This window comes from Uloborus diversus, chromosome 4 (genome assembly GCF_026930045.1).
Source record: "Uloborus diversus isolate 005 chromosome 4, Udiv.v.3.1, whole genome shotgun sequence".
Taxonomy (NCBI): domain Eukaryota; kingdom Metazoa; phylum Arthropoda; class Arachnida; order Araneae; family Uloboridae; genus Uloborus; species Uloborus diversus.
Window position 1 is genome coordinate 124,380,294 of NC_072734.1, and position 26,630 is coordinate 124,406,923.

Below are 26,630 nucleotides of genomic sequence, written 5' to 3' on the forward strand. Positions count from 1 at the left end.
GAAAGGCTCCCATACTTGTTCGCTTAAGAAATTTTTTCAAATATTGTGAGCAAAAAAGCATTTTAAAGAGTATGAGGTAAGAAATTAATAAACCTAAAAATGTAAAATTTTAGCCACTTTCAAAGTAACTTTCATTCCTATGTACTAATGGGGATACCACGGTACCCCTGGTGACCCCCGTGCGCACGCCTATGTTTTTCAAGGTGTAAAATTTTCCAATGGCTGGTCAATAATCGTGAAGAAACATCGTTATTTTCATGTACACGTTAAGTTTTCAAGCACATTAAAAAAGCTCAAAACAAATAACGTTAATAGATCAAACTGGACCACAGAGAGATGGCGGATGACCTTAAAAGCGGAAACATTATACGTATCACTTTTAATAGTGGTTAGCAACAGTCAGAAAGCGCCTAGTAAAAGAGGCGCGTTCTCGCTGATCCTGTCTATTATCTTACTACTATTATATATGCGAAAGTTTGTCTGTATGGATGTATGGATGTTTGTTACTCTTTCACGCAAAAACTACTGAACGGATTTTGATGAAACTTTACAATAATATAGCTTATGCATCAGAATAACACATAGGGTAGTTTTCGTCCCGTTATGGGGGGCAAAACCCCCTTAGGGGAGCAATAAAATACAATTTTCGTATAAATTCTCTAATATAGCGATGAAAAAATACTTGCACATATTTACATTATATGTCCATCGAAAGCTCTGATTTTTCTGCTGAAGATGGCACCTATTCGAAATTTCTAAATAGAATAAAAAATGAGTTATGAGCTTTTTAGTTCCATGTTCGAAGGCTTTCCTAAACTCAATACAGTATTTAGTGTATCATTTCAACTCCCTGTCGATAGCGACAATATTGTTGTATTGTTGACTATCTTTGCTTTTCGTGACTGTTCAAGGCTTTTCTCAAGTCAATTCTTGAAGTAAGATTTTTGCACAAGATTGACAAATAATATATGATTTGGCTGATCATTTTCCATTTAAACGGAACTTTAATGTAATTAATGGTTTTTATTATTATTTATGCTGATTGAACACTTACTCATTATCTAATCAACCAGCAGATCGCCAAAATTTTTGCAGAAAGATTTCCGTAGCTGATGCATTTGGCAGTCTTTTTCAACGTCGCTGTTTTTGAAGCCGAGGACTACTACGTCATAATGTTTCTCAGCTTTCACCATGTAAACAAAATATCGCCAATCAAAGAATCTTTTAAAAACTTTTTTTACTGTGTTAAATAATACAGCAACTAAATTAGGCAAATCCATAAACAGCACAAACACTTCCATTAATTTTCCTTTTTGCACAATTTCAAACAATCCTCAAATTTTACTACATATTTTGGAAACATTTCGGATGAAACTCTTCAGCGCCATTTTATGGTGGCCAAAAGTATCTCAGCACCTGGCGATAATATCTTTGTAATGAAAATTAATATCATATCGTTCTACAAAGTAAGGAAAGAAGGAGGGAACGTCATCGAAGGTATCCCAAAACGATTCCCGCAAATTCGGTAAAATCGCACCAAGAGCCCACAATAATTGAAATTTCCCAAAATAACCAAAGCAAGTACAAGGGGATTACGAGCAACTTCAATAGCAGTACAGAGAAGGTTTTAGACTCCATGTTAAAAAAAAAAAGTATCAACAGATTAATCTTTTTAAACATGAGAAGAATAATTTCATGTTTTGGAAATTTGTATATGCTTAAATATAGTGCTTTCGTTTCTAAATCAATACTATTTTGTTCTTTATACTTATTGCTATTTTACTTTTATGGGTAAGGAAGAAACTCGATTTTTAATCGCGTCAAAAAGATGTGTTTTAAATTCTTTCACTTAAACCAGAAAACAAAAGCAATTAACAATTTTTTCTCATAATTATTACTGACCCAGGCAACGCCGGGTATTTTTGCTAGTAAAGTAATAAGAAACAACCTGTTACAAATTATGTTTCCACTTCAAGGTCATCCGCTATCTTTCCGTGGTCAAACTTTACATGAAACATATTAAGTATTATTCCGACTTCGGATCAAAACACGACAACTGCTGTCCCGTTCCGAAGTTGCAACCATTTGAATTTCTTCGAGTTTCCAAAGGTAGGGTTGCCCTACAAATATTTTATGCTTCTGTAAGGACGCGAGGGAAGTTTCCTTTACAACAGAGATAGAGGGAGAACGACATAACACAATACATTTGAACATCTTATTAAAAATATTTCCAAAAAAAAAAAAAAAAAAAAATCCAAACGAACCCGAAAATTCCACTTATGCAAGCTCATCTTACACAGCACCAGATAATAAAGAATGATATCACACATTAGGGATAAGCAGAGCAGTAACCCCACTATGTTGCCAATTAATTCACTAATTAGTTGTGTTTACCTATATTGGTTGGAACAATTGTTTATGTGTCAGTTCTAACAATTTAAGGGCTAATTTGTTGTTTATTACTTTTATTGGGGGGTTAAAAAATATGGCGACTAGAAAAAAAAGGAGTGGCGACTAATAAATTTGCTTTTACTTGCCCCTGGCGACCAGACATTTTTTTCAGTCTTTATCATTAGTTAGTGTGCAATCTCAATCTGTTAGAAAAAGATTCTTCTTATTTAATCTCAACTAATTAATCGAACAACGTGCTTCCCAATCTTTCTCTTGTTTTCTTTCCTTCTCTCTCTCTCTCTTTTTTTTTTTTTTTTTTTTTTTTGTAGACTCTAATTTCAAAGGTAACACACTAATTTGACTTTTACTGACAGGCATTCATTATCTTTTACCTGATTTTTCAAATTCTTTGAAGATTCTTATTTACCGATATGTGTCCGTTTAACTGTGTGCGCAAACAAATGAGGCGGCTTTTCTACAATTCTTAGTCGCTCGCTGTTCGAAGACGATTTACTACTGACATGCAATAAATCTGTTCATGCGTGAGTACATTTTGTCACTGGAAGTTATCTATACGTTCCAGGGGAAAAAAAAAAAAACTACCGAAAAGCAACCTCACAAACAGGGTGAGGTTAAAAGTCCAATCCTTCATCGACAACTAGTGGATCTTTGCTGTCTTCTAATGACAGTGAGCCATAACAAATAGCTCAAAGCCCACTCCCCTAGTAAAGCAGTAATTCTCAAGGACAACTTCTAGCGTTTGTTTGTCCAAAAACTTTAATTGTAGATCGTTTGGCAACGATAAAAGTGTCCATTTGTTTTGTGGGACACGTTTTAATTCGTGCGAGGTTGTTATTTTGCACGATAAATGGCCAATCTGTTGTCCTGACAAGAATATTCCTGATAATGAGAGTGAAATAGAATTGCAGCAATTAAAGTTCGTTCCTCAGCATGTACTAGCATTCTAAAGCATCTTTCAAATGATTTAGTTCCACAATATTTATGAGTTTCAGATAAAGTAGTGTTCACTCCATGAAGAACGTGTTTAAGATGCTTCATCGATCAAAAGTGATTTTGAGAAAAAGGGGATGACGTTAAAATATTGTCTTGAAAATGAATTCAGTCATTTGTTTGCTTTTCAAACATGAAGAATTCTAACTCATTGCTGCAGTCATGCATCATTTGTTTCTTTTCAGACAACTTCTGTATTTTTTTTCTTTATTTTATTTTATTTTATTTTTTATTTTTCAGTTTAAATGGGCTGGTTTAGAGGGACACGGAAGCATAATCACAGAATATTTTGTTACTTTTGTATAAGTTTTGCGCAGCACGGATACATAATTACGGAAGACTTTGCTACTTGTTGTGCCAAAGAGTTTTGAAGAACACGGATGAATAATTACAGAATATTTTGTTACTTTGATAATCTTCATTATTTCAGTCAGTTCGCCGCCTAAACCTACCAAGAAACCTGTTGAATTTTATCCTTCCGGTGCACTATACTTGCGGCGCGGCGCGGCGCTGGAACCGTAAACGGAACCTTTTCCCCTCTTTCTATCTTTTTTTTTTTTTTTTTTTTTGATATGCATCTTAGCAAAGCTTTTTCCCCAAGCTCTTTTTTTTTGGTATTTATATAACATTAAAATAATAAATAGAATGTGTTATCAATATGTTGTCATGAAATAATCAATTTGTCGTTTGATTTTTAACAAGACTTCCTTTTTTCCTTAAGGTGCACCTGTACTTCAGTGGATTGCCCGAGGCTAAGGTACCGTATGTGAACAGCGTGGGCGAGAGGTATCGCATCAAGCAGCTGCTGCACCAATTGCCGCCCCACGACAACGAGGGGCGTTATTGCAACGCCCTCAGCGAGGAGGAAGCGCGGGAACTGCGTCTCTTCTCCCAGCAGAGGAAAAAGGAGGCACTAGGCAGGGGCACACCACGACAACTGCTACAAGATGGCCCCATGCCTTGCAAAAACGTAAGTGTAGTAGAACTGCTACACTGTAAAAAAAATTCGGAAACGTTTCTGAGTATATCGTGCAGCTGCGGTTCATGAAATTTTCGAAAACGTTTCTGAGTATTTCGGAATTCTCTTTCTGTAATGTCCGGAAACGTGTCTGAGTATTTCGGAATCCTCTTTCTGTAATGTCCAGAAACGTGTCTGAGTATTTCAGAATCCTCTTTCCGTAATTTTCAGAAACGTTTCTGAATATTTCGGAATCCTCTTTCCGTAATTTCCAGAAATGTTTCTGAGTATTCTGTGCAGCTGTGGTTCATGAAAGTTTCGAAAACGTTTCCGAGTATTTCGGAATTCTCCAAACAATTTTCAAAAACGTTTCCGAGAATTTCGGAATCCTTTTTCCGTGATTTTTTCTAAAATATAATTCTTTATTATAGTATTGCATACCATATCAGTTTCAATTCTTTCATATCTAAGAGCAATAATACAAGCAATTTTAGAATCATTCGTGGATTTTTTTTTTTTTTTGGAATTTCTAATGACAAATAGCATGGTAAACAGCATAACATATGCACAGTTATAAATTTTTGAAAAATTATGAAATAATCTACTAGTTTCATTCCTAATCACAAAATTGTCGGGGAATTGGAGTGGGGGTACCTTCTGAAAAGTGGAGATTGTTTGTTAAACAATCTTAAACTTCAGTTTTCTCTCAATATTTTCAAGACAAAACTATCAACATATTGTATTTTTAATGCAGAACTTAAAAACATATCTTGTATCAAACTTGATAGCTTTTATCTTCGGATAAAATTTGACAGGACTTACCTACCCTTCGCGTTCCGGAATTCGTTCACCTCAAGTCAATTTCTCTGACGAACAAAGTGTACCGAAAAGTACCAACAGAGAAATTGATGAATTTAAATATGACACCAAGTCCCCCTGCTGGAATCATTCGGGTTGATTCTTCTGTTCTTGCCCTTTTACAGCTCATCACAAATATAAATACTTATTCAAAATAGGTTACTGATTTTATTTTTACAGTGTGCGCAAAATGCATTATATATTTTATTTATTAAAACATTGAACTCTATTACATGATTATTCCATTTCATATATACGAGAATACCCCCCCCCCACACCATAAGAGTGATGGTGCACCCATAAAATGCTATGAAGCGCCCCCCCCCCTTGAAAAAGCAACATCATGTACATTATAAATCAAAGTATCATATACATTATAAATCAAAGTATCATATAAATTATAAGTCAAATACTTTAATATGGTGTAAAAATACAAAATTATTTTATTAAGTCTTTTTTTTTTTGCTTTTGGTAAAATTGAGGCTCGTAAAACGAAAAAAATGAAGACACTTTTAAATACATATATGTATTTATTTGTTAAGTAAATTAATTCACATTTAACTAATTTAAAGCGTTTCGCTAATGCAAATATTTAAAGAGGTATCGTCATTTAGATAATACTGAAGCACTATGTTCCTAATTACAAGAGATAGTTTTTTTTTTTTTTTACTTCATACAATCTAGCTACACTGTTTACAAGAGAATGAAAACATGCAACCTTAAAGACGAACTATCAAACCTGACAATTTGCATATTATAACATTTAATTCATAATGCTTGATACATAAATGTTCAGCCAAATATTAACTGAGATTGACACATAAAAACAAAGTACACAATAACACTTATTTAAATTTTTTATAATCTTCAATTCATAAATTTTACAGAATAAAACTAGACACACTTGCACTTTAAATATGTGTTCTATGTAATGTAAAATATTTTCAAATTGCAATAGTTCACAACGAAATAATTATACTGAAGAAAATAGTTTTTTTTTTTAACGAGATTTACATGAACTAAATTTCTTTAAAGTAATAGAGTTGCAAGCGACTTACCTATTCGTCGGTGGTGGTCTTTTGCAGGCTTTGGTCACCAAAAAGGTGATTTTTATGACAGAATAAAATTCTGCCAACAAAAATTACCCATTTGGTTGAAAGAAGAAAAGTATCCAAGAAAAAAGTAAATTACCTACACAAGTTATGCGACGGAATGAATTTACATGGCGTCCTCTAGGCAGTTATTTGGTTTTTAATTTCAGTTAGTATTCCTTCCGCGAGCATGCGTCGAGAATTTGCACTTCGTACTTAAAAATAAGTGACATAGCTTCAAATTCAATCTCATGACGATACATAAGCAAGAAAATATAAGACTTTAAAATTATCTTCAGTGAATTCATGCGAGGAACAAAACTTCTACTAATCCCCTTGATGAGTGTGTTACTAGCATACATGAGTCAGCACTTGTTTTCATTGCGTGCTTTCGAAAGTTTCAGTTTAGATTTGCTGCTGGTGCCGTGTAAGCTGCGCATGCGTCGACTCTTACTTTCTTGCTAAACGGGAAACGTTTTTGATTATAGCAGAAAACTGCGGAGGGCGTACGAATCTGTGTATTACGGAAAACTTTTTTGTATATTCAGAGAGTTTTCCGAGATTTTTTACAGTGTAGAGACGGCATTATATGTTACGTAAGTGCAACGTGCATATAGGGAGGCCCCGAACTTTAATTTTTGGGAGGGCGAAAATTCTCAATTTGCCGAATAGAACTCCAAATTTCGCCGAATGATAATGATTTTGCCAAATAGAACTCCAAACACTGCCGAATCGTCAGACAAAATTTGCCGAAAAAGGAATTTTTTCGGAGGTCACAGTGACCTTCCATTGGGTGCATAATAGGGTGACCAGGAATAACGTAACTGTGACTTGAAACAACTTCGACTGTTGGTAAATGGTTATGTCGTTACGTTATTACTGGATTTAAAGTTTTTTTTCCACTTACCATTCTAACTCGATTTTTTTATTCAAAAGATTGGATGAACCCAGCGTTACTCGATTTTAGAGCTTCATGGTCAGGGAAAGCGTTTGTGAGAGATTGTTCGATTGCTCAAAGTGCGTCACAATGCAATCAGAGGATTTAGCTGTTTGGTCATAAAGGGGACCTATCAAAAAAGAGACGAAAAAGAACTGTAAACGCTCTCAAGAAGTAGTTCATCAGAAAACGTGCATTCCAAAATGCCCACTGTCGATGAGAAGAATAGCGAGAGAGACAGGGTTTACTCAAAAATCACAGTCCATGCTAAAGTGGTGCTGAACCTTCATCCTTTCAAGCTGAAACGAGTGCAACTTCTCATCGAAGAAAACGAACAAGTGCGGCTTGATCTTGAATGATCCAGTACGAGCAACAACTCCACACTGGTATTGATTAGTTTTCTGACGAAAAGTGGAACATTCATGCAATCATCAGAATGATATTATTCGGTCTACAACTTCACCAGGCAAATCTTCCATGGTTTCTACATCGTCAAAATCACAAATTTTGTCATGCTGTTTGCAGGAATTTGTGCAACAGGCAAAATACCTCTCATTTTCATTCATTATGGAACCAAAATGAACAATCAATAAAATTTCTTTTTGATGCAATTTGATTCCAAATGAACAATGGAATCAAAAAGAGATTTTCATTAAGATGTGGTACTCGTCCTCAACAACTTTTGGAAACGGTGTTTGGACGGTGACTTTAGCCCCATATTATTACAGTTACATTTTAGAGGAAAGGGCAAGCACGAAAGCTCACAAAAGTTTAGAAGCTCTGGAGCGTTCGTTGCTTTGGAAATGGAATCAAATGGCACTGGTCGAACTGCGACCAATGGCTCATAATTTCATCAAAATTTGCAAAAGTCGGACACTTTGAAGAAAAGTGATTTTTTTTCTCTGACACTTTTTTCATAATAAATCAAGTTATTTGTAGGAAATATTTCTTGTTTCTACTGAGTAAGTCAAATGAAAGCGTTGCGTTATTTCTGGTCACCCTGTTATTTCATATTTATACGCATACAGGATACAGGGAGGGTGTCAACCCAACGGCCCATTAATTTTGAAATGAAACAACTCGAAACGGAAAAACCGATAGAAGAAAATGAAGCAAAATGTTTATTTTGAAAGCTGTAAATGTATGATTACAGAAACTTTAAAATTAATTATGGACTGGATATCTTATCTGAATGAAAATGTTGGCGTGAAAATATTACACAATAAAGGTAGATGTAAATTTTAAATCACACTGGAAAAAAGAAAAGACGACAAATCCTTGAAAATTAAAAGAAAAAAAAACAATCTATCTATGTAATGTAATTTCTGTGAAATAAATTTACTTAACTTCAAAACATTGTAAATTTTACTGTGTTGTCTAAATGAAAGCTATTTTCATGGCAAATCGTAAAAGTACAATTTGAATACGAGGGAGCAGTAAAAGAAGACTTTTCTTTTTGCTCTCGCTCTCGTATTCTGGTATACAAATACGAATAGTGCAGATGATAGATGTTCCAAAAAAAAAAAAGACGAAGAAGAAGCAATTTGTTACACTCTGATGATATCAAAAAAGCATGAATGACGACATTCAAATTACAGAAATCTGTGATCACTTCCATTTCACTTTTTTATTACTTGTTACATTCCGAAGAACATTGTGATACAGTGTTCACATGCATTCACAGATAAGTGGCGACTTTTTTGACTGCAGATTCATATTCGTGATCTGCGAATGTGATCCGAATTAATTGAGAAGAAGAATTAGAAAAATATATGTTGATGTCACGTGATAAACGGCGGCTAACAAGCAAGGAAAGAGGTAAGCGGGTCAGGGGACATTGACAGCGGAGGAATTGATGACACGAAATTATTGCGTAGTATGTGATTGAGACAGCGCGTGTAGGGGATCACATTTTGAAATTATAGTACTTATGGGGGGGGGGGTTGATGGTTGAAGGTGACGGAAATTCTGTTGCTGTTGGAACTTCATTTGAAGTTTGCTAATTCTGCCGAATATTGGACTGGTTTATGGAATAATCACTTTAATTTCCAGCGAATAAGTTTTTTCAAATGTACATAAATGTAATCTTCAGAAGGGAAATGCAAAAAGTAAATTTTGTAATGTTTAGATGAAATTCTGCACGGAATCAATAAAAGTAAATATTTTCATTCCTTGATGTTTCATGCTGATATTTTATACGCTTTGTAAAAAGCGTTTAGGCAGTGAATATCACCCGTTGCGGTATTTTGTGGTTTCACTCCTCCTCAAAAGTAATTACTATTAATGTCACGTATAAACATAATTTGAATAATTTTCATCGGAAAGTGATTTTTTGTAGGAAAAATTCTGAAGAAGCTTTATTTCATTAAAGAAGCCAAATGTCACAGCAATTAAAAGTGAAAGTGATCCGTTTTATTTATTCCTTGTATCAACAGTTTAAGTAATATTTATTTTTAAAGAGATAGAAAATTGATATCAATCATGATCACATTTAATGGTAAACTTAACCAGTATTCATAATATGCACCCTCTTCCCCCAAACTAGTGTATATATTATTATTTTTCCTATTGATTATTCATTTTTTTATCTTAATCTGTACAGTCTGACCACCGATTAGATGAAAAGGCAAACATCCGGTTCATAGGCGGAAATGGACGAATCTATTGGTTTTCAGGGATGCCAACTTTTGCAGATGTATGTTAGCCTCTACATTAAGCAGAGTCACATTCGAATGAGCGGAACACGCTCATCAAATTTTTAATTTCCCCCTCATTCAGATAGACTCGTCTTAACTGTACGTTTGCCAACTCCGTGTAATCCGTGGGCAGACTGTATCAGCAAGAAACTCCCAAATTTATTGCATTATAAAGCTAAGAATGCGTTTATTGAAGAATGTTTGCGGAAAATTAAATCATGGGCAGCACGCTGCTGATGATGCTTGTAATAAAAATGCACCTATCTAAGATTTGATGATGGGATAAAACTTTATTTTCCCATATGGTTAGCATCATCAGACTTATTACTCTTTTCAAAATTTTTAACAAATTTATTTATCTGCTAACGTCAAATTTCGTGAACTTTTTTTTTTTTGGATTCGGCATTGTGAGTGAGATTTCACAGTTTGAACAAGGTCGTGTAACAGGGCCACAAAAAAGGTGAATACTGCTGTGAACGGGCAAGATGTCCTCAGGAGATCATTTGCCGGGACATAAGTTGAGGAATCAGTCCGTGCTAGTGTTCCTAGGGTGTCATATGTCACCAAGCATGTTGTAGCACACTAACTACGTACCAACGAATCCTTCTACAATGTCGGGAGAACGATCCACCTTCTCCAGCCCTGTTATACAGCGTTGTACTCAGTAAACTTATGATATACTGATTCTTTCTTTCCATAAAGGAGTTAAGATAAAAAACGCCTACGAAGTTTTAGGATTTGCTTTGTCTTGCGCTAAATTTTGATCTACGAAATGGAATGTTTTGTGTGCAGACAAATCTTCCAAAGTTAGAGTATATCTAGCTCAACTCCTTCTTTGTGTTGGAGATTTTATTTTCCGTATGATAACCCTACCCAGACTCAGTGCCTTTAACTAAGAAGCATACTAATGGATGGAACTGTAGTTTCTCTTGCAGTTTTGTGAAATCTATATTTTCAAATGCAGAATTCGTTCTTGTTGTGAAATCAAAGAGACTTGAGGAGTAAATGCTGTGGTGCTTTCAATGAATGATCAACAGTGTACTAGAGAACTCTATTGACCAGTTCTGTTGGGAAAAGGTACTGCCCCCTCCCCCTGTCTCTTTTTCGGAAAAGATACGCTGACATGTTGGCATAAGATCTCTGAAATCTTTTCAGATCTCTCAAATCTTGTGTGGTGAAATCTGAGGATTCCATCAAGGCGAAAATGTTCCCCGCTAGAGAAGAGATGAAAAGGTGTTTCCTATGTTACCTCAGCGGTTGATTTAAAATCAGAGGGAGCTGTATATGTTTCCCTTGCATATTAACTGTTAAGCGAAGTAATTTCCTCACCACTGCTAACTTATGAATACGAAGTACATGATTAACTTGAAGGTTGTTTCAAATAATGAAGGGTCTTAAATTTTAAAATCTTCTTCTGAATAAGTAAACTTTGCTACAACTTTAGTTTTCGAACCACCTAATAATATAAATGTTTTCGTTTTGCTTCTACTCATCAAAACACATGTGTCAGATCAAGAAAGGGTGATGAGAAACAATAATAATGTTTCATAAAAGTTCCGTCCTTCCATAGGAAGTGTTGGAATGCTTCAAGCCCCAGAAGCATTCTGATGAACAGAACGCGGCTGGCTAATCTCTTGGACTCGGAAGCAATGTAGTGAAATTAAAGACACGCGTTGGGATGAGTGCATTGAATCGATAATCGGCAACAATGCCTCACAGCCGAGGATTTGGTGGGGTGAGAGTGAAAAATGAGCATCGGGATTAGTCTGGGGATCCGGATGACATCATCCCCGGGAGCGAGAAGAACTTTAATCGAACGGGAAAGTTCCATGGATGCGGTCGACGCGCTCACTTCTCTGCAAGTGTGCAAACGGTTGAGTGGATCTTCTCTTGACTTAGTGCAACGGGTTGAAGTATATTTTTGCTTTTTCCTTCCTTAAAATAAATTTTTCTCTAGACCAGAGTGACCATACGTAAACGGATATAGTCGCAAAATTAGGAGTTTTTTGACCCTATGCCCCAGAAAACTGTTAGTACTTGAAAGGCCCAAAAAGTCCTTAAATTTAAGCATTTTGCATTTTTTGGCACCCAGTTTAAAATTTTACTGCTACAATGGCCGTTTGGAATGGGTTTTTTCCCCCTGTGAATTTTAGCTAGTTTTGTGAGTAGTTGTACCATAATATGAAAAAATATTTATCTTTTGATCGCTTTACTTCCTTAGAGAAAACTTTTTGCTGCCTTTTCCTCACATTTAGGTTTTTAGGTATGTATATGTTTGCTATGCCAAATTGTCACAGCTGTCTTCTATCGTACCTCTACTGCATTATTTATAGTATGGGCGTATATATAGTTATGCTTCCATAAATAATTGCAAGTGTCACCAAATTTATATCAGAATATGGTCACCCTATTCTAGGAACTTATCCATATGCTTGTAATCTTTTTTTTAATGTGGCAGATATTTCATTCGATCCCGTTTTCCTTAGGAAAGTTGAAACTTCCCAATTTTTTTGTTAAACTTTGGTTAAACCTCTGCTTCTTGGTTCCTTTTATAAGTGAGAAAACTTATTGCTGTTGTCTAGTCCTCCATTTTAACAAATAAAAAAGCATCAAGGTCAAAAAAAAAAAAAAAAAACTGTTGCAAAGTTTTCCTGCTGCTTCTAACATTTGATTGATTTGTTATTTAAGCTACCGACGTCTTCCACCTTAGCACTGAGTAATTATTTCTTCAGGAATTTCTTTGGCAGTCTTCTAAACTAGATTATAAATTAAGATTTATCGTCAGGCTTTTACTGCAACTTGATAACTGAAAATTTTAAACAATGATTTACTTTACATGCTATCTTAATTTTAGTGAAATGTACGTAGGTTCAAAACAAGAATGTTATAATTATTACTTCCTAAATTGGTAAAAATGCATTGCTGATTTTCGTTAGTTATTGTCCATTGCTCATGTCCTGACCTTCCTGCCTCTTCTAGTGCGAGGAGTCCGTGTCCCGTGGCGACATGGGCGTTTTCGCGTCCCGTGCTGGTGCCAGTTCCTGTTGGCACCCTGGTTGCTTCACCTGTTGTGTCTGCAAGGAACTGTTGGTGGACCTCATCTACTTCTTTCGTGACGGCAAGTTGTACTGTGGGAGACACCACGCAGAAAGTTTGAAGCCTAGATGCGCTGCTTGTGACGAGGTAAGCGATATATGAGACCTTTAAAGCTGATTTGAACACTACTAACTGCTCATTCATTATTGCTTGCTGAATAAACTGTAAATGCATTATTTATTAAGGTAAACTTTTCAAAGATGCAAACATTCAAAAAAAATGTAATGACCAAACAGTTTTGCATGAAACAAAACAGTTGTTTCAAACTTTTTGGAAACTTCTTTCTTTAGTTCTGAGATCTGACAGATGGAAGGCTCCAAAAATTGAACCCAACCCTTTGGAATGGAAATAACAGCAGAATCAATAACAAAATTCGTGATTATTTTTCTATGTACTATAATTTTTAAAATAAATTTCCAATTCATTCATTTTGAAAAAACAATTTATCGTAACTATTTTACTTTACCCTTACCCCTCATTTCCCTTATTCGTGTTTTCTTTGGGCAGTAGCAGTTATACTGCTCACTCATATCCTCCTTTCTTTTCGTAAACAAGTGATATATCTATTTCCAAGTTCAGTTGACTTTGGAAACAAGAATTGGCCGATTACCGATTAATCGACTGTTAAAAATCGGCCAAGTAATCGGCAGGGCTGATAATCATGACGTTTTTTTCCCCCTCAAGATAATATTTCAAAATTTGATTTAATTTTTTGTGAGAAAATTTTCATGTTATTGTTAACAAAGTTATAACCAGACATGAAAGTTCAAATATTAGAGTTAGCCTGTTAGCAGCCGCTTTAAATTCAGTAGTTTTTTTTTTTTTTTTTTGGCATTTGTTATTAGTTACCATATATATTAAGAATATAATTTTTTTTAATTATCACATAATCTAAAAGCACCAAGTTAAAAGTAGGGCATAGAGAAATGTGTTGACATATAAAGCATGTTGCAACATGAAAATACGATAGTATTTATTCAAAACAGAAAAATTAAATAAACAAAATTATCATTATTTCAACCTTCATTTTTTTTTAAGAAAGAAAGAAAACCCCTTTAAGCATGTACATGAAATTTTTTAAAATCAAATTATATATATATATATATATATATATATATATATATATACTTTTTTAATTTTTTTTACTAATATTTTGGTAAATATTTCAAAAAGCAGCATTCGGCAGAAACTTCAACGGCAATTGCGGCAGATCAAGATATTGTCTGAAAAATTTCTAACTTTTTATGCGTACTCAAGAAATCGTCCGAATAATTGCTAACTTTTTATGCGTACTTTCCTCAACCAAAGACACTTTTTCCGCTCAAACCATCATCGAAACGAGAAAAAAAGTCTTTTTCGGTCCACCCTATTGCCCATCTCTAGATTATTTTCCACTTGCTGAAAAGCTTTCAGGAGGCTGAATGAGGCCCTGGTGGCCTGGTCGGTAAGGCTTGTAACTGGAGAGTTCCGGATTCGATGACAGCCCAGCCGACAGATCCTCCGTGTTCGATAATGCTAACTATGTCGTGGTCACAAAGTCCTTCAAGTTTCCATCCCAAATCAACACCTCTGGGATTACTGAACTTGGAGTTATTCGGCTGTTGGTTTGGATGACAATTATCGAACTGATGATTGATGGTGCTTCCAACTATCGTGTGCTCTCTGCGCTAAAACGGACTTCCATCTTCGTGGGAAGTGTCTTTCTGCCTTAATTCGGGTAGCATTGTGTACACTGAGAAAAATGAAGTTTTCAAAAATGAGTACATTCATGTTTTCAAATTTTCTTAAAAGCTTTTTGTTTTCAAATTATGAGCACCCATGTTTTGAAATAGTGTGCCGAATTATTTCATACTCAAAAATGAGCACATAATTCGGTTAGTACTCAATTTTGAAATTATTACATATTCAAAAATGAGCACGTGTTGATTTGAGTATTTGAATGTTTCAAATTTGAATACCACATAGTCGGAGCCATTTTGATTCTGCAATATGTTAAAATTTGAGTACTTTTTCATCATTTTTGAAAGTGTTGTTTTTAGAGTGTACACGGCCTCGATTACCAAAGTGGTTTAAGAAACTGGAACACTGAATGACTCTCTCTTTCAGATCATCTTCGCCGACGAGTGCACCGAGGCCGAGGGTCGCGCCTGGCACATGCGCCACTTCTGCTGCTTCGAGTGCGACCGGCAGCTGGGCGGGGAGCGTTACGTGATGCGGGACGGCAGGCCCTTCTGCCTGCACTGCTTCGATGCCACTTTCGCCGAGTACTGCGACTCCTGCGGCGATCCCATCGGCGTCGACCAGGGACAGATGTCGCACGAGGGACAGCACTGGCACGCCACGGAGCACTGTTTCCGGTGCCACGCGTGCCATACGCCACTCCTCGGGAGGCCCTTCCTGCCCAGGAAGGGACTTATCTACTGCTCCGTCCACTGTAGCAAAGGCAAGTATTGCTTATTCGTCCGAAACTGGTTTGGAACGTCTAGTTCAAAAGTGATATGTGCCTCCAAGTTTTATAGTCCTTCAGTATTTTTTTTTCTTTTCCGAATGGCAGGATTAGAAGACAACTGCAGTAACAAATATAGGAAACCAAATAAATAAAGAATAAGAAAAGCAGCGGTAGCGATCAAAAGTCACTGAATCCAAAAGGCTCCTTGCCTCCCAAGTGTGATCCGCAAGAGAGCACGGTGCAGGTGTCATGGCGAGTGATGAGCCTGCCTCATCTCAGCCACCATTTTTTGTCTGGGTCATTTTGAAACTATAGATATTTTGTTTTTCCAAGACTTTGAATTGTTCTCAGAGCAAAATTCCCTTTGAACTCCTCTGCAATGGTATTTTTTATACTTCGCAGTCCTTCACTAGTATTGTGTAGAGCCCTTTTCCAACGTCGCGGAAGTCGTTGGACACCTGTAGTAGCGCCTGTTCTGCTGATAGTTCAAATGGAACGATAAGACTGCCACGAGAATCTCTGGAACTGTTCTGAAGCTAATGACTCAAAGTGGTTCCATCATCTTAGGAATTAAGTCAGTCACAAGGGCTTGTCTTTATGACTTTGACTTAATCCCTAAAGCCCTGGTTTCCTAGAAGCGAACTCGCCGATCTTCGGCGTCGCTCCTCGCCGTGACGCTGAAATCAAAGTCAAGTGATTCCGGCCTGGCCATTCACGACGTCGATTTAGCTCGGGCACGCATGCGCAGAAAAATCAAGTTTTCTCCTCGGCGAGGAGCGACGCCGAAGATTGGCGATTCGCTCCTAGGAAACCAGGGCTTTAGATGAAGGAACAACTTCGTGTCATTAACTTCAGAACAGTTGTGGCAGTACAGGCAGCAGAACAAGAGCTACTACAGGTGTCCTACGAGTTCCACTTCGTTAGAAACAATCTGTACACAATGCTGATGACTATTGAACAACTGTCAAACTTGGTGGCAAGGTGGCATGCATCACTTTTGTAGTAGATGTAAATAAATAGTTGTTAGTATGTATTAAAGTTCGACTCTCCTACTAAACAAAAAGAGCGCGTCAGATTTCGGCTTAAATATCCATTTTACTCACCCTCAAGTAAATGTTGAGTACTTTCTTCAGCACGTTCGCTTGAGTATAGTACCTATGAACGTGTATCCATTAACGGAATATCCATTTTGGTCATCCGCTAGTAAATTATCACGAGTTTTCTCATGACATCTTCAGGTAGGTTTAGGTTGTTTGCACTACTTGAAAACTGTATGCCTAGATGGTTTACAATCCCGTTGGATTTCGGGATTGATTTTATTCTAAAAGTTCGATTTTAATGTCAAATTGAAAAAGTTGTGCTTTTCAGGAAAGACTGCTTTTGTTACCCGAATTTGTAGTTTTCTCGAATAATGTACAACTATAGAGTACTCCAAAGTCACTTCCCAATTAGCAACTATCGCTTGGTTAACAAAAGTGTGCCCTAAAAAAGTCCAATTCATGTTAACAAATCATCGCTGTCACATGGGATTGGAAGGAATTTTTGCACAAAAAATTGCGTGCTTGATGAAAACGCGTGCTGTGGCTTCACTGCAGTTGGTTTTCTGAGATTAAATAAATGTGGACTATAGCAAAAGATTCCCATAAACTTCAGCACCTTCTAAAATAGGTTTTTCTTTTCTTATGGGGATCATGTTTGGTTTTTGCTCAAGGACTGCAATTTTCGGATAAAAACTATGTCCATTACATTTGCGTATTGCTATATTCAATTTAACTTGCATTGAGAATACGTTGAATGAGTTGCTTTATTAACGTTGATAGTTGTATCTGTGCATTTCAATCATTACAGGAGGGTGATGGCTAATTGGATTCACCAAGTCACTCTCAGCAAAAGTGTTTAGAAGATAATTTCGCTAATTTTAACCCTCACTTATAAAGTACTGCATTATGATGCGAGTTGTCCTGTGTTTCATCCAAGTTTCTCTTGCTTCGTTTAGAGTCGCACTGAATATTGATTGTGCTTAGCTCCATCCAACATAATTTTCAAGGTACCATCCACGATTTTACTTCTTTTCATATAGTAAAGGAAGTATTGCTGTCGCAAAATTTTTTTCACTCAAATAGTGTACTAAACTTTCATTTTGCTCAGTTCCGAATTAATGTTGAGTTGTTTTTTCGGTCCGACTGCACGTACCGATGAACGTATGGATGCCCGTAATATCAGTTTTGACGATCCCCGAGTTAATTGCTACGAGTTTTATGTATGTATGTAATCTCGCATACCTCAAAAACAGTATTCCAAAAGGGTTCTTTTACCCTTTTTTGGGGACAATCAGTGTTAATTTCAATGCAAATTCAAATGATATTTTAATTTGGCGATTTACCGCGAAGTTTTGTCGCTAACTTGACGAAATATCGTCAAGTTGGCGACAAATTTAGAGAAAAAAGTGATTTTTCAAACTGGGTTTCAATTTGGCGCTATTAGCGATAGTTAGAGAGTAGCCATTTCAGTACGTTGAAATTGTCAATATTGGGAAAATAAATGATTTCGGAGGAGATCCTTAAATTCTCTTTACTTAGTATGTCCCATCAAAGAGAGCATAAAGATTAGTATTAAAATCTTTCTGGGAGAAAGCCCCGCAACTCCCCCCCCCCTTTCCATACCGCCACCACGAAAAGACTGGAATACATTCCTGCCAAAATTTCTCAGATTCATCTTTGAAAATAGTCTTGGCAAGATGAGGCTATATATGTCCATAGAATTGCAAGGGTTAACATGCAAGAAACTAACTTTATGCTTTGTACATTTCTTTTTAAAAACATCCTTTCTTTCTAAAACAGGAGACCAACTCAACAGCTCAAACAAAAGGAACAAAGTCCCAGGTGGGACATCCGAGTGTCGCACGTCTAGCCCATTATTAGTCCCGAGGAGTCCACTTGTTCCATATCGCAACGCACCTTCCAGTGATCCTCTCATACCGCAAAATGTATCTCAACTGGTTGAGGAGAAAAACAAGAGCTTATTTAAGAAGTAAGTATCCTTCTTTACTCAACCTAAAACCCTGAATGTGAATCGTAGGATAAGTAAGTCCGCCAACTTGGGGCTAGACGACGCTTTCTTCTTATGTCTGCTGTGTTGAAATGAAGTAGCCTGTTTTGCTTTTTGATTGTTCTTTCTTATTAACTCTTTGTTAATCACAATCCAGAAGCACCCCAATTAAAAAGCAAAACACGATACCTAGGAAGAAAGCAGCGTTTAGCCCCAAGATGGCGGATGCATCGCTATTTAAGCTCCGATTTAGGGATTCAACTCAACCAACTTGTCTGCAAAGAGCACGTCAAATTTTATTCAACCCCCCATGCACAATTAAATATTCTTTCCAACTATCAAGGATCCAATCCAAACATAGTGTGTCCGTTTTACGAGTAGTATAAATGAAATTGCAGCAGCAGATATTAAGGATGTAGAAGTTATGAGCATTAGTTCACTAATAAGTGTAATCTGCGATAAATCATTATCGCTGCATAAAAGCACTTTTAATTGATTAAAGCTTTTTAAAACAAGCATACTTAAGTCATCAGACTCCAAAACATATCATCGCTCATACATTGAACAGAAAAACATTCAAAATTAGACAACTCAAAGGTAAACAGGATACTTTATTTAAACTCAGCCAACACCACACTAGAGACTAGCGTCTGTGTCTCTAGTGTAGTGTTGACTTAGCTCACAGGTTAAACACTGGTAATATTTTTGATCAAGTTTCGATGAATGATGACTAGACGAAAGTCATACGAAAACATTCTGCTCCATAGTGTGTAGACTGGGCTTTTGAGAACTAGCGAAGCCCTTGTCGTTGACGCAGTGGCAGATCCAGACGACCCTATTAGGAGTAGCGAATGACTAATGCATAATATAGGGGGGGGGGGACTAATGAAAATAAAATTTTAAAAAGTTTAATATTGGTGCATAAGTAAGAGTGTTTGCGGACTCACCCCCGAAAACGTTTGTTAGGGAGTATTAGGAAGTTTGTTAGGAGCGCATTTTTAGACGATCTTTGGTGGTTATTAGGAGGAAGGAGGGTTTGAAGGACTCTCTCCAAAAAAGTTTAGAAATTTTAGGGCATATTTTCAAAAATACAATTGTTTATGTTTGCCATCTTTGGTGGCTTGAAGGAAAAGGATGAAATTCAGAAATTAGTTGCGTTTTGATATTAAAACTCCAAAAACGCAACTTTAGAAATCTATAATGATGCTAAAAACTAATGATGTAAAAAGGGGGTTCGGAAGATTTCCACCGGAAAAAATTTCGGAATTGCAGTTCTAAAAACGCAATTGAGGCCATCTTTGGTGATGTAGAAGACATGTAGTTCAAAACTTTTCCCCAGTAGTGTTGCGATGTAAAAGTGCCGAAAACGCAGTTTTCATCGATCTTTGAATGATGATGAAAGATGAGGAAAGAAGGACTAGGGTGCTCCTCTCGGGAAATTTTTCGAAGGTGAAGTCCTGAAAATGCGATTGTCGACCATCTTTGATATCATTAAGGGAAGGGAAGGCGTCAGGAGCTGTCCCTCAACTTTTCGAAAATGAAGTTTCAAACACGCAATGTTACGGGACCTTCATTGAGGTTATGAGAAGGGCTAGGGGGCCCTGCCCAAAAGTTTTTCGGAATTGAAGTCCAAAAAAGCAATTTAGAACCCCCCTTTAAAGACATTAGGTAAAGGCATGAAGTTTAAAACTCTCCCCCGGAAATATGTTAATATTAAAGTTTTAAGAGCACAGTTTAAGATTTTTTTGTGATGTTAGAAAGTGGTGAGGTTTTAGTCTTCCCGTTGAATTTTTTTTTTTTTGAAACTGGGGGGGGGGGGAGTTAGAAGGTATGGGGATTTAAGATATCTTCAAAATTGAGGCTCCAAAATTTTTGATGATCTTTGATAACATTTTAGAGAGGGGTTTCAGGGACTTTCCTCTGGGGAAAACTTTTGCAATTAAAGTTGCAAAAATACAGTTGTAGGCGATTTTTGTGTTTTTTTGGGGGGGGGGGGGGGAGAAAGAGACATTTGGTTTTCTCTCGGAATTTTTTCGAATTTGCAAACTTTTTTTGGGGATCCCTTGTTGAGTCGTTGCATTGACGATCAAGTTAAAACGTCATGTCACAAATTTCATGTTTGTTCCAGGCTTATCATCCACAGGGGCGATTACAGACTACCATTTTAGAGGGGGGAGGGGGGCGGGAGTCGTTCTGAAGAATGACCTCTCCCCCCTCCATGAACGAACTTATGGTTTTGGTACTAAAAACTTCTGAAACTGCTTGGGGGGTCAATAAAAAGCATCAAATTTTCCAGGCTTTTATAGTAGAGCATAACCGTTTCTAATTGATATCATAAGCAATGAAAATAAACAAGCCATATTTCAAATATTTACTTTAAAAATTGATGAATTGAAAAGATTACTGAAATTGTTTCTTTTATTCATCAAGTGTGTTAACACAACCTGGAGTGTTAAGTGTCGACGGTTTAGTGGAGGGAGGGGGGCACACCTCCTTCCTTGTATCCGCCACTGATCATCCATGTATGCAATCTTTTAAAAATCAAATTAATCATGTTCCTAAATTGAACGATGAGAACTAGAATATGTTAAAGGACTGAACATTCAAGTTGTCTCATTATCAAATTTACAAAGAAGTTTTCCACAGACTACATACTGTTACCTGTATACCCTTATAACTTAGATATCCTTTTGACTTCTGCTACTGCAAACCCAAATTTGTACTACCCTGATGTCCTGATGATGAACTTGAAGAACGCGTATCATGGATTTAATTCCCTAATTGTTAAGATAGAATGTCTACATATATGTCAGATTACTATATTTTGACTCCTTCATTTGAATTTCCATATTGTTCGGACCAGATTCGTATGAAAGCTACGGAAATTATTTACTATTGATATTTAAGTGTGATAGTTTAAGTCAGTTGCCCATATGTTGGAGGAGTTACAAAATATTATCATTTTGAAAATCAGATCTTTTTGCTGTATTGACTCTAACTGCAAAAATATTTCTAGGTAAGGACATTGTTTCAAATAACCACGTCATTCTGGTTATTGAAGGAAAAGCGCTATGAAAATGCTAAATTTAGTTTAAATTGTTCCCAAAATATAGTGTAAATGGCTACAGTAATGTTTTATTATCTTTTGGATCTGTGACGTTGTGACGAAAACTTTGTTCCCATGAAATATGATTAGATCAACTTTTTTTGAATACATGCATGATTTTTTTTCTAGGGATAATTCAATGTTGCCGAAAGATAATGCTTTGGCAGAGTGTGATGATAAATCCTCCTTGAATGGACGTTCTCGTGATCCCATTAATATGTCAGATTTAACACTGGATGCATTGATGTCCAAGTCGCCACAAGTCTTTGTTCAGGTAAATATTTACATCAAAAGAAGAAATTACTTATGTTTCCAGAAATTTGTCAGCTTTTAGAGAACAGTTCTAATTAATGATACTATCATTCACATTAAATGAATAAATACATTGTATAAAAGTGTATTCCAAAGCTGGATGTAGACCACTAGCAATGGTGACAAACTTCATTGTTGCCATCTTTACTAATATTATAAATGTGAAAGTAAGTGTGTTTGTTATGCTTTCACACCTTAACTAAACTGAAGATCATAAAATTTTATATTATATAAAATCATAATATTTTTTTTTAAAAATCATCTTGGGAAAATACCGTCCCTCTTGCTTTTGTGGCCCTGGCAAGCCACTCCTTCCAACATCCATGTGTATCACTGGCACCAACTACAGAAGTATTCTTAATGGCCATTCTTATTAATATCAATGAATTGAATTTTCATACTTGATTTTTTAAGGAATGTTGGAAGATACTATTGCCCCTGACCAGAAATGTAATCTGCTTGAATGTGTGTGCCTGCACATATTTCTGTTTTTAAATATAAGGTTTATCAAGCACAACCTCGTGGAAAATTTTGAAAAATCAACCTATTTATTTCACTTCTGTTTAAAAGTTTAGGCTAGCACCTAAGCAATTTTGTGATGTGATACATAAGGATTCTTTTCTTAGCTCATTGTATTGCATTCGTTGTCATTTTTCCTTAATGAATATTTTTAGAAATTGTGGAAGACTGAATCGTCTATTTTAGGATTTATTTTCAAAATATAGTTTCTGGCTTGTACTTGATCCTTTCCTTTTACTTAAGATTATTTTTAAGCAAAGGCAGATCCAGAAAATGCTCAAGGAGGGGGCGATTTTTACGCTTTGAAATTTCAATTTCTAAACATTTTAGGGGGACTGTTAATCGTTTTCCTTTACGTCATCAAAAGTGTCCTATAGTTGTTTTTCTTTCGAAATACTCGTTGTGTTTCTTTTGAAAAATATTCAGGGTAAGCCCTTGAACCTCTCTCTTAATATCATCTAAGGTCTAAATTGAGGTTTTGGAACTTCAATTTTGAAAACAATCCTGTAGAAAGTTTCGGTTCGGTCTCCCAGAGTAATTAGAGATGGGCTGGCTACGATTGTGTTTTCAAGATTTCAGTTACGGAAGAATTCCGGGGAAGATCTCCCTTTTCTATTAGTACCATCGAAGATTATGTAAAATTGAAGTTTTTAGAACTTTGATATTAAAAATATAATCCGAAAAAGTTCCTGAATATCGCTCAAGGAGGGGGCGATCGCCCCCATCGCCCCTCCCTTGCATCCGTCCTTGTTCTTAAGTTTCCTTTGTCTTAAGTAAGTATTTTGTCTCTATCTATTTTTCCTTTTACTTAAGACATTAACTATAGCAGAAATTAGATCATAAACTGTTGCAGAAATTATAACTGTTTTGACCCTTGAGAGCCCCTTCGTAAATTTTTAAAAGGGAAGTTACTACTGTTTTACCCAATATAAACTAAAAAGTTATGTTCCTGATCCATAGGTTGTGGAAGAAATTCAGGAACAGAGGCGAGATCGCAGTCGTGTCCATCACAGAAGAACAACAGCCCACTTCTCTATGCCAGATCTCACTAGAGACACAGGATCGGCCACGCCCCCAGACAGCCCCCTCAAAGACACTGCTGAAGTGAACAGCAGTGGCACAGTGTCCTCCAAGAAGCTCATTGTCCGCTTCAGCCCTTCGACAGCAAAGCTTCCCCCGTCCAGCGAGGATGAAGAACAAAGGAACCTATCCCAGAGGGTGGAACGTTCTTCGTCATCAGGGAGCGAAGAGACTTTCACCAAGAGCAGCAACACTACTACGCCCAACAAGCGGAACTCTGCTGTCCTTCGGAGCAGGAGCTATGGCGATCGCTCAGAGCTTGAGTCCAGCTTTCAGAGGGCTCCCCGAGGATCTGAAGACAGATGTCAGGATGACAGATGCAGCACTTGTTCAAGTTCCAGCTCGGAAGATGATCCGTACGAACTTCCTCCTAGACGGGCATACGGAGGGGTACGCATATCGTACGTCAGCAATGATGCTCTTGCTGTGGCCAGGCAAAGATCTGGAACTTTGCAGTCTTCCGGAGCAAAGAGTTTGAGGAGAAGACGGAAACACGATGACAAAAACTGCCTTGTCTCTTGATACCTCTCTCTTTTTTCATTCCATCCATTTCGCCAGTACAAAAGCATGATCATGAGCTTCCACAAGAACAATTGAAACTAGTGTAATATACAGGGTGCAGGTTGTTTAATTCATGGAGTAAGATGTCCAACACTTTGCATAATTCATAATCAATGTTAGCCATTCAGAGAGAAACAGCATGAGAGTTATGCAGTTATGGTATTTTGATTTGAATACATTATTAACTAAAAATGTGAAGATTTAAAAAAAAAAAAAATGCAATGAAAATGTTATTCAGTGATTCACAGCACACAAAACTTGAAATATTACAGGAAGAAAATTTCTAAGCTTTCTACTTATCTCTGTATCTGGAAGAAAAGTATCCTCATATGAAACTCATTAGTATTTTCACATTCCACAATTCATAATGAAATGTAGCTGGTTGCAAGGAGGATTACGGAAAAAAGATGATGTGCTTGTCCTGTGTTTCGAGTTGTTTGGAAATACCCCAATATAAGGGATGGACAATCTTTATTACTTTATGTATACTTGTTCTAAAAATAGGCCCTTTGTGGCTCAAAAACAGAGGTAAAAAATATTTCACATCTGCAGTATCGAGAGTAAGTTTTTATAATCAGTAATAGAAAAGTAGCAATTCAGTAACTATTAAAATCAACAGAATAAAAAAGTAACCTTTCAATATGATGTGGTAAAATCTATGTACAAGGCACGTTTTTAAAGCGAGTTCCATTTTGAAATAAAAAAAAGCAGTACAGATGGAGCAAAGAAATTTATTGCACAAAATCTACCACCCATATGCTATTTTGCAGCGGCATTTGTTATAGCGTGGTACAGGTTTTAGTATACCTATTCGTAGAAAGTTGCCGCTTGTGTAGTCAACTATGGGGTAATACGATCTTGGAGCTATTGCTGTTGTGCCACTGACCGCCAAGGAAAGACTTTTATGTGCTGAAACAAATGAAAGTTGCTGCGAGCGAGGGCAGTCTGGAGGATGTTCAAAAACATCCCAGCCGATGCCTTGTAAAAGTCCTCATGGTTGACAATACAGGCGGCAACTTTCTGCAAATAGGTATACAAAAACCTGTACCACGTCATGACAAATGCTTGGAAAATCACGGGAAAAATGTTGAAAAATAGATTTTTGTGCAATAAATTTCTTTGCTCTATCCCCCTATACTTTTTTTTTTCTTTCAAAATGGAACTTACTTTAAAAACATGCCTCGTATTTGGGATATGCCTGCAGGCCCATGTGCTAATTATGCACAATAAATCATCAGAATGCCCAAAAAAGTTTAGCATACAGATGGACATCTATGTCACTTTTTAGCTCTATAATATGGATTATTTTATGTCCTCGAGACATAGTGATCATTATAGCTACTTTTTTTTAACTGTTTTCTAATTTTAAAGGATTCCATAAAGCCTATTTTCGGTACTCTGGATGTATTATTTTCCCTTTGTATCTTTTCTTGGAAATAATGTCTGTACCTGATAAAATCTTTCCCCAATTTCAAATTCTTTCAAAAAGAGAAGATTGATTCTGCTTACACAATGAATTAATCGATAATTTACACAAAGGTGAATGTTTTTAAAAAAAATACATATTGCATTTTAATATGGAACAAAACGTTAGTTTTTATAAAATCTTTCCTATGGTAGACATTTCTCTGAATATTTTCAGATTTATTGCATACCAAAAGTATATTTAAGAAGATATGCTGTACTATATCTTAAGTATTTTAATATTCAACTAAATGAACTAAAATGCTCTATTTGCTGAATTTACATGGTTTGTATATCCACTATAAATGAAAAGCAGTTGCCACTGAATAAAAGACTTTAAATGATCATATTTTTAGATTGAACAAGCATTTGATATCCTGTATTTTTTAAAAATCAGAAGCCATTTTTTATGCCATTCAACTTTGTACAAATGCATTTTTATATTGATTAAAAAATATGCATGGTTTTAATAAACCAATTTGTATTCGATTTTTTATTTTTTAATGGATTACACATCAAGAACAATTCATATCATTACTTTAACTTAACACAAATTTGTCACATATCAATTTACCGGCTTAATTTCTTGCAGTTAAATTTCACCGAGATCTTTTGTAATTAATTTTTAAAAAGAGACTATAAAATGATAATATTACATGAAAAATGTGATCAACTGATGCGCTACACATTTAAATTAAAAATTAGTATTTTTCAAAATGATTTGAGCATGATTGTCACATTTGTGCAAGTAATAAAATATTTATTAAACAAAATTGCATTCACAGGCAGGCTGATAACACAAACTTTATGACAAATTACAAAGGATCTTGCATAGTTTCAATATTAATGTAATGATTAAAGTTTATGAAGTAATATAAAAATATATATTAAAACTTGAAACCATTAACAACACATTTTGATAAACATTAACAAAGTATCACTAAAAACATTCATTTTTTAAAAGTACATATTTATTTGAAGAAAATATTTTAGCAGTAAAAAATCAATACAATGCTTTTTCAAAATATTTTAGAAGTTCATCACTCATTCCTA

General features: G+C 36.0%; 1 protein-coding gene across 1 annotated transcript in view; it reads left to right on the top strand.

Annotated features, from left to right (window-relative positions):
* LOC129219827 (protein prickle-like) overlaps window positions 1–26,004 on the top strand; it is a 102,028-nt gene extending 76,024 nt beyond the window's left edge. The window contains exons 3-9 of the mRNA XM_054854131.1: window positions 4,124–4,372; window positions 12,922–13,125; window positions 15,145–15,481; window positions 17,083–17,085; window positions 18,328–18,517; window positions 21,771–21,915; window positions 23,433–26,004. Of these exons, the coding sequence (XP_054710106.1) occupies window positions 4,124–4,372; window positions 12,922–13,125; window positions 15,145–15,481; window positions 17,083–17,085; window positions 18,328–18,517; window positions 21,771–21,915; window positions 23,433–24,074 (1,770 nt within the window). The 3' untranslated portion in view covers window positions 24,075–26,004. The remainder of the gene's footprint in view (window positions 1–4,123; window positions 4,373–12,921; window positions 13,126–15,144; window positions 15,482–17,082; window positions 17,086–18,327; window positions 18,518–21,770; window positions 21,916–23,432) is intronic.
* The last annotated feature ends 626 nt before the right edge of the window (window positions 26,005–26,630 follow it).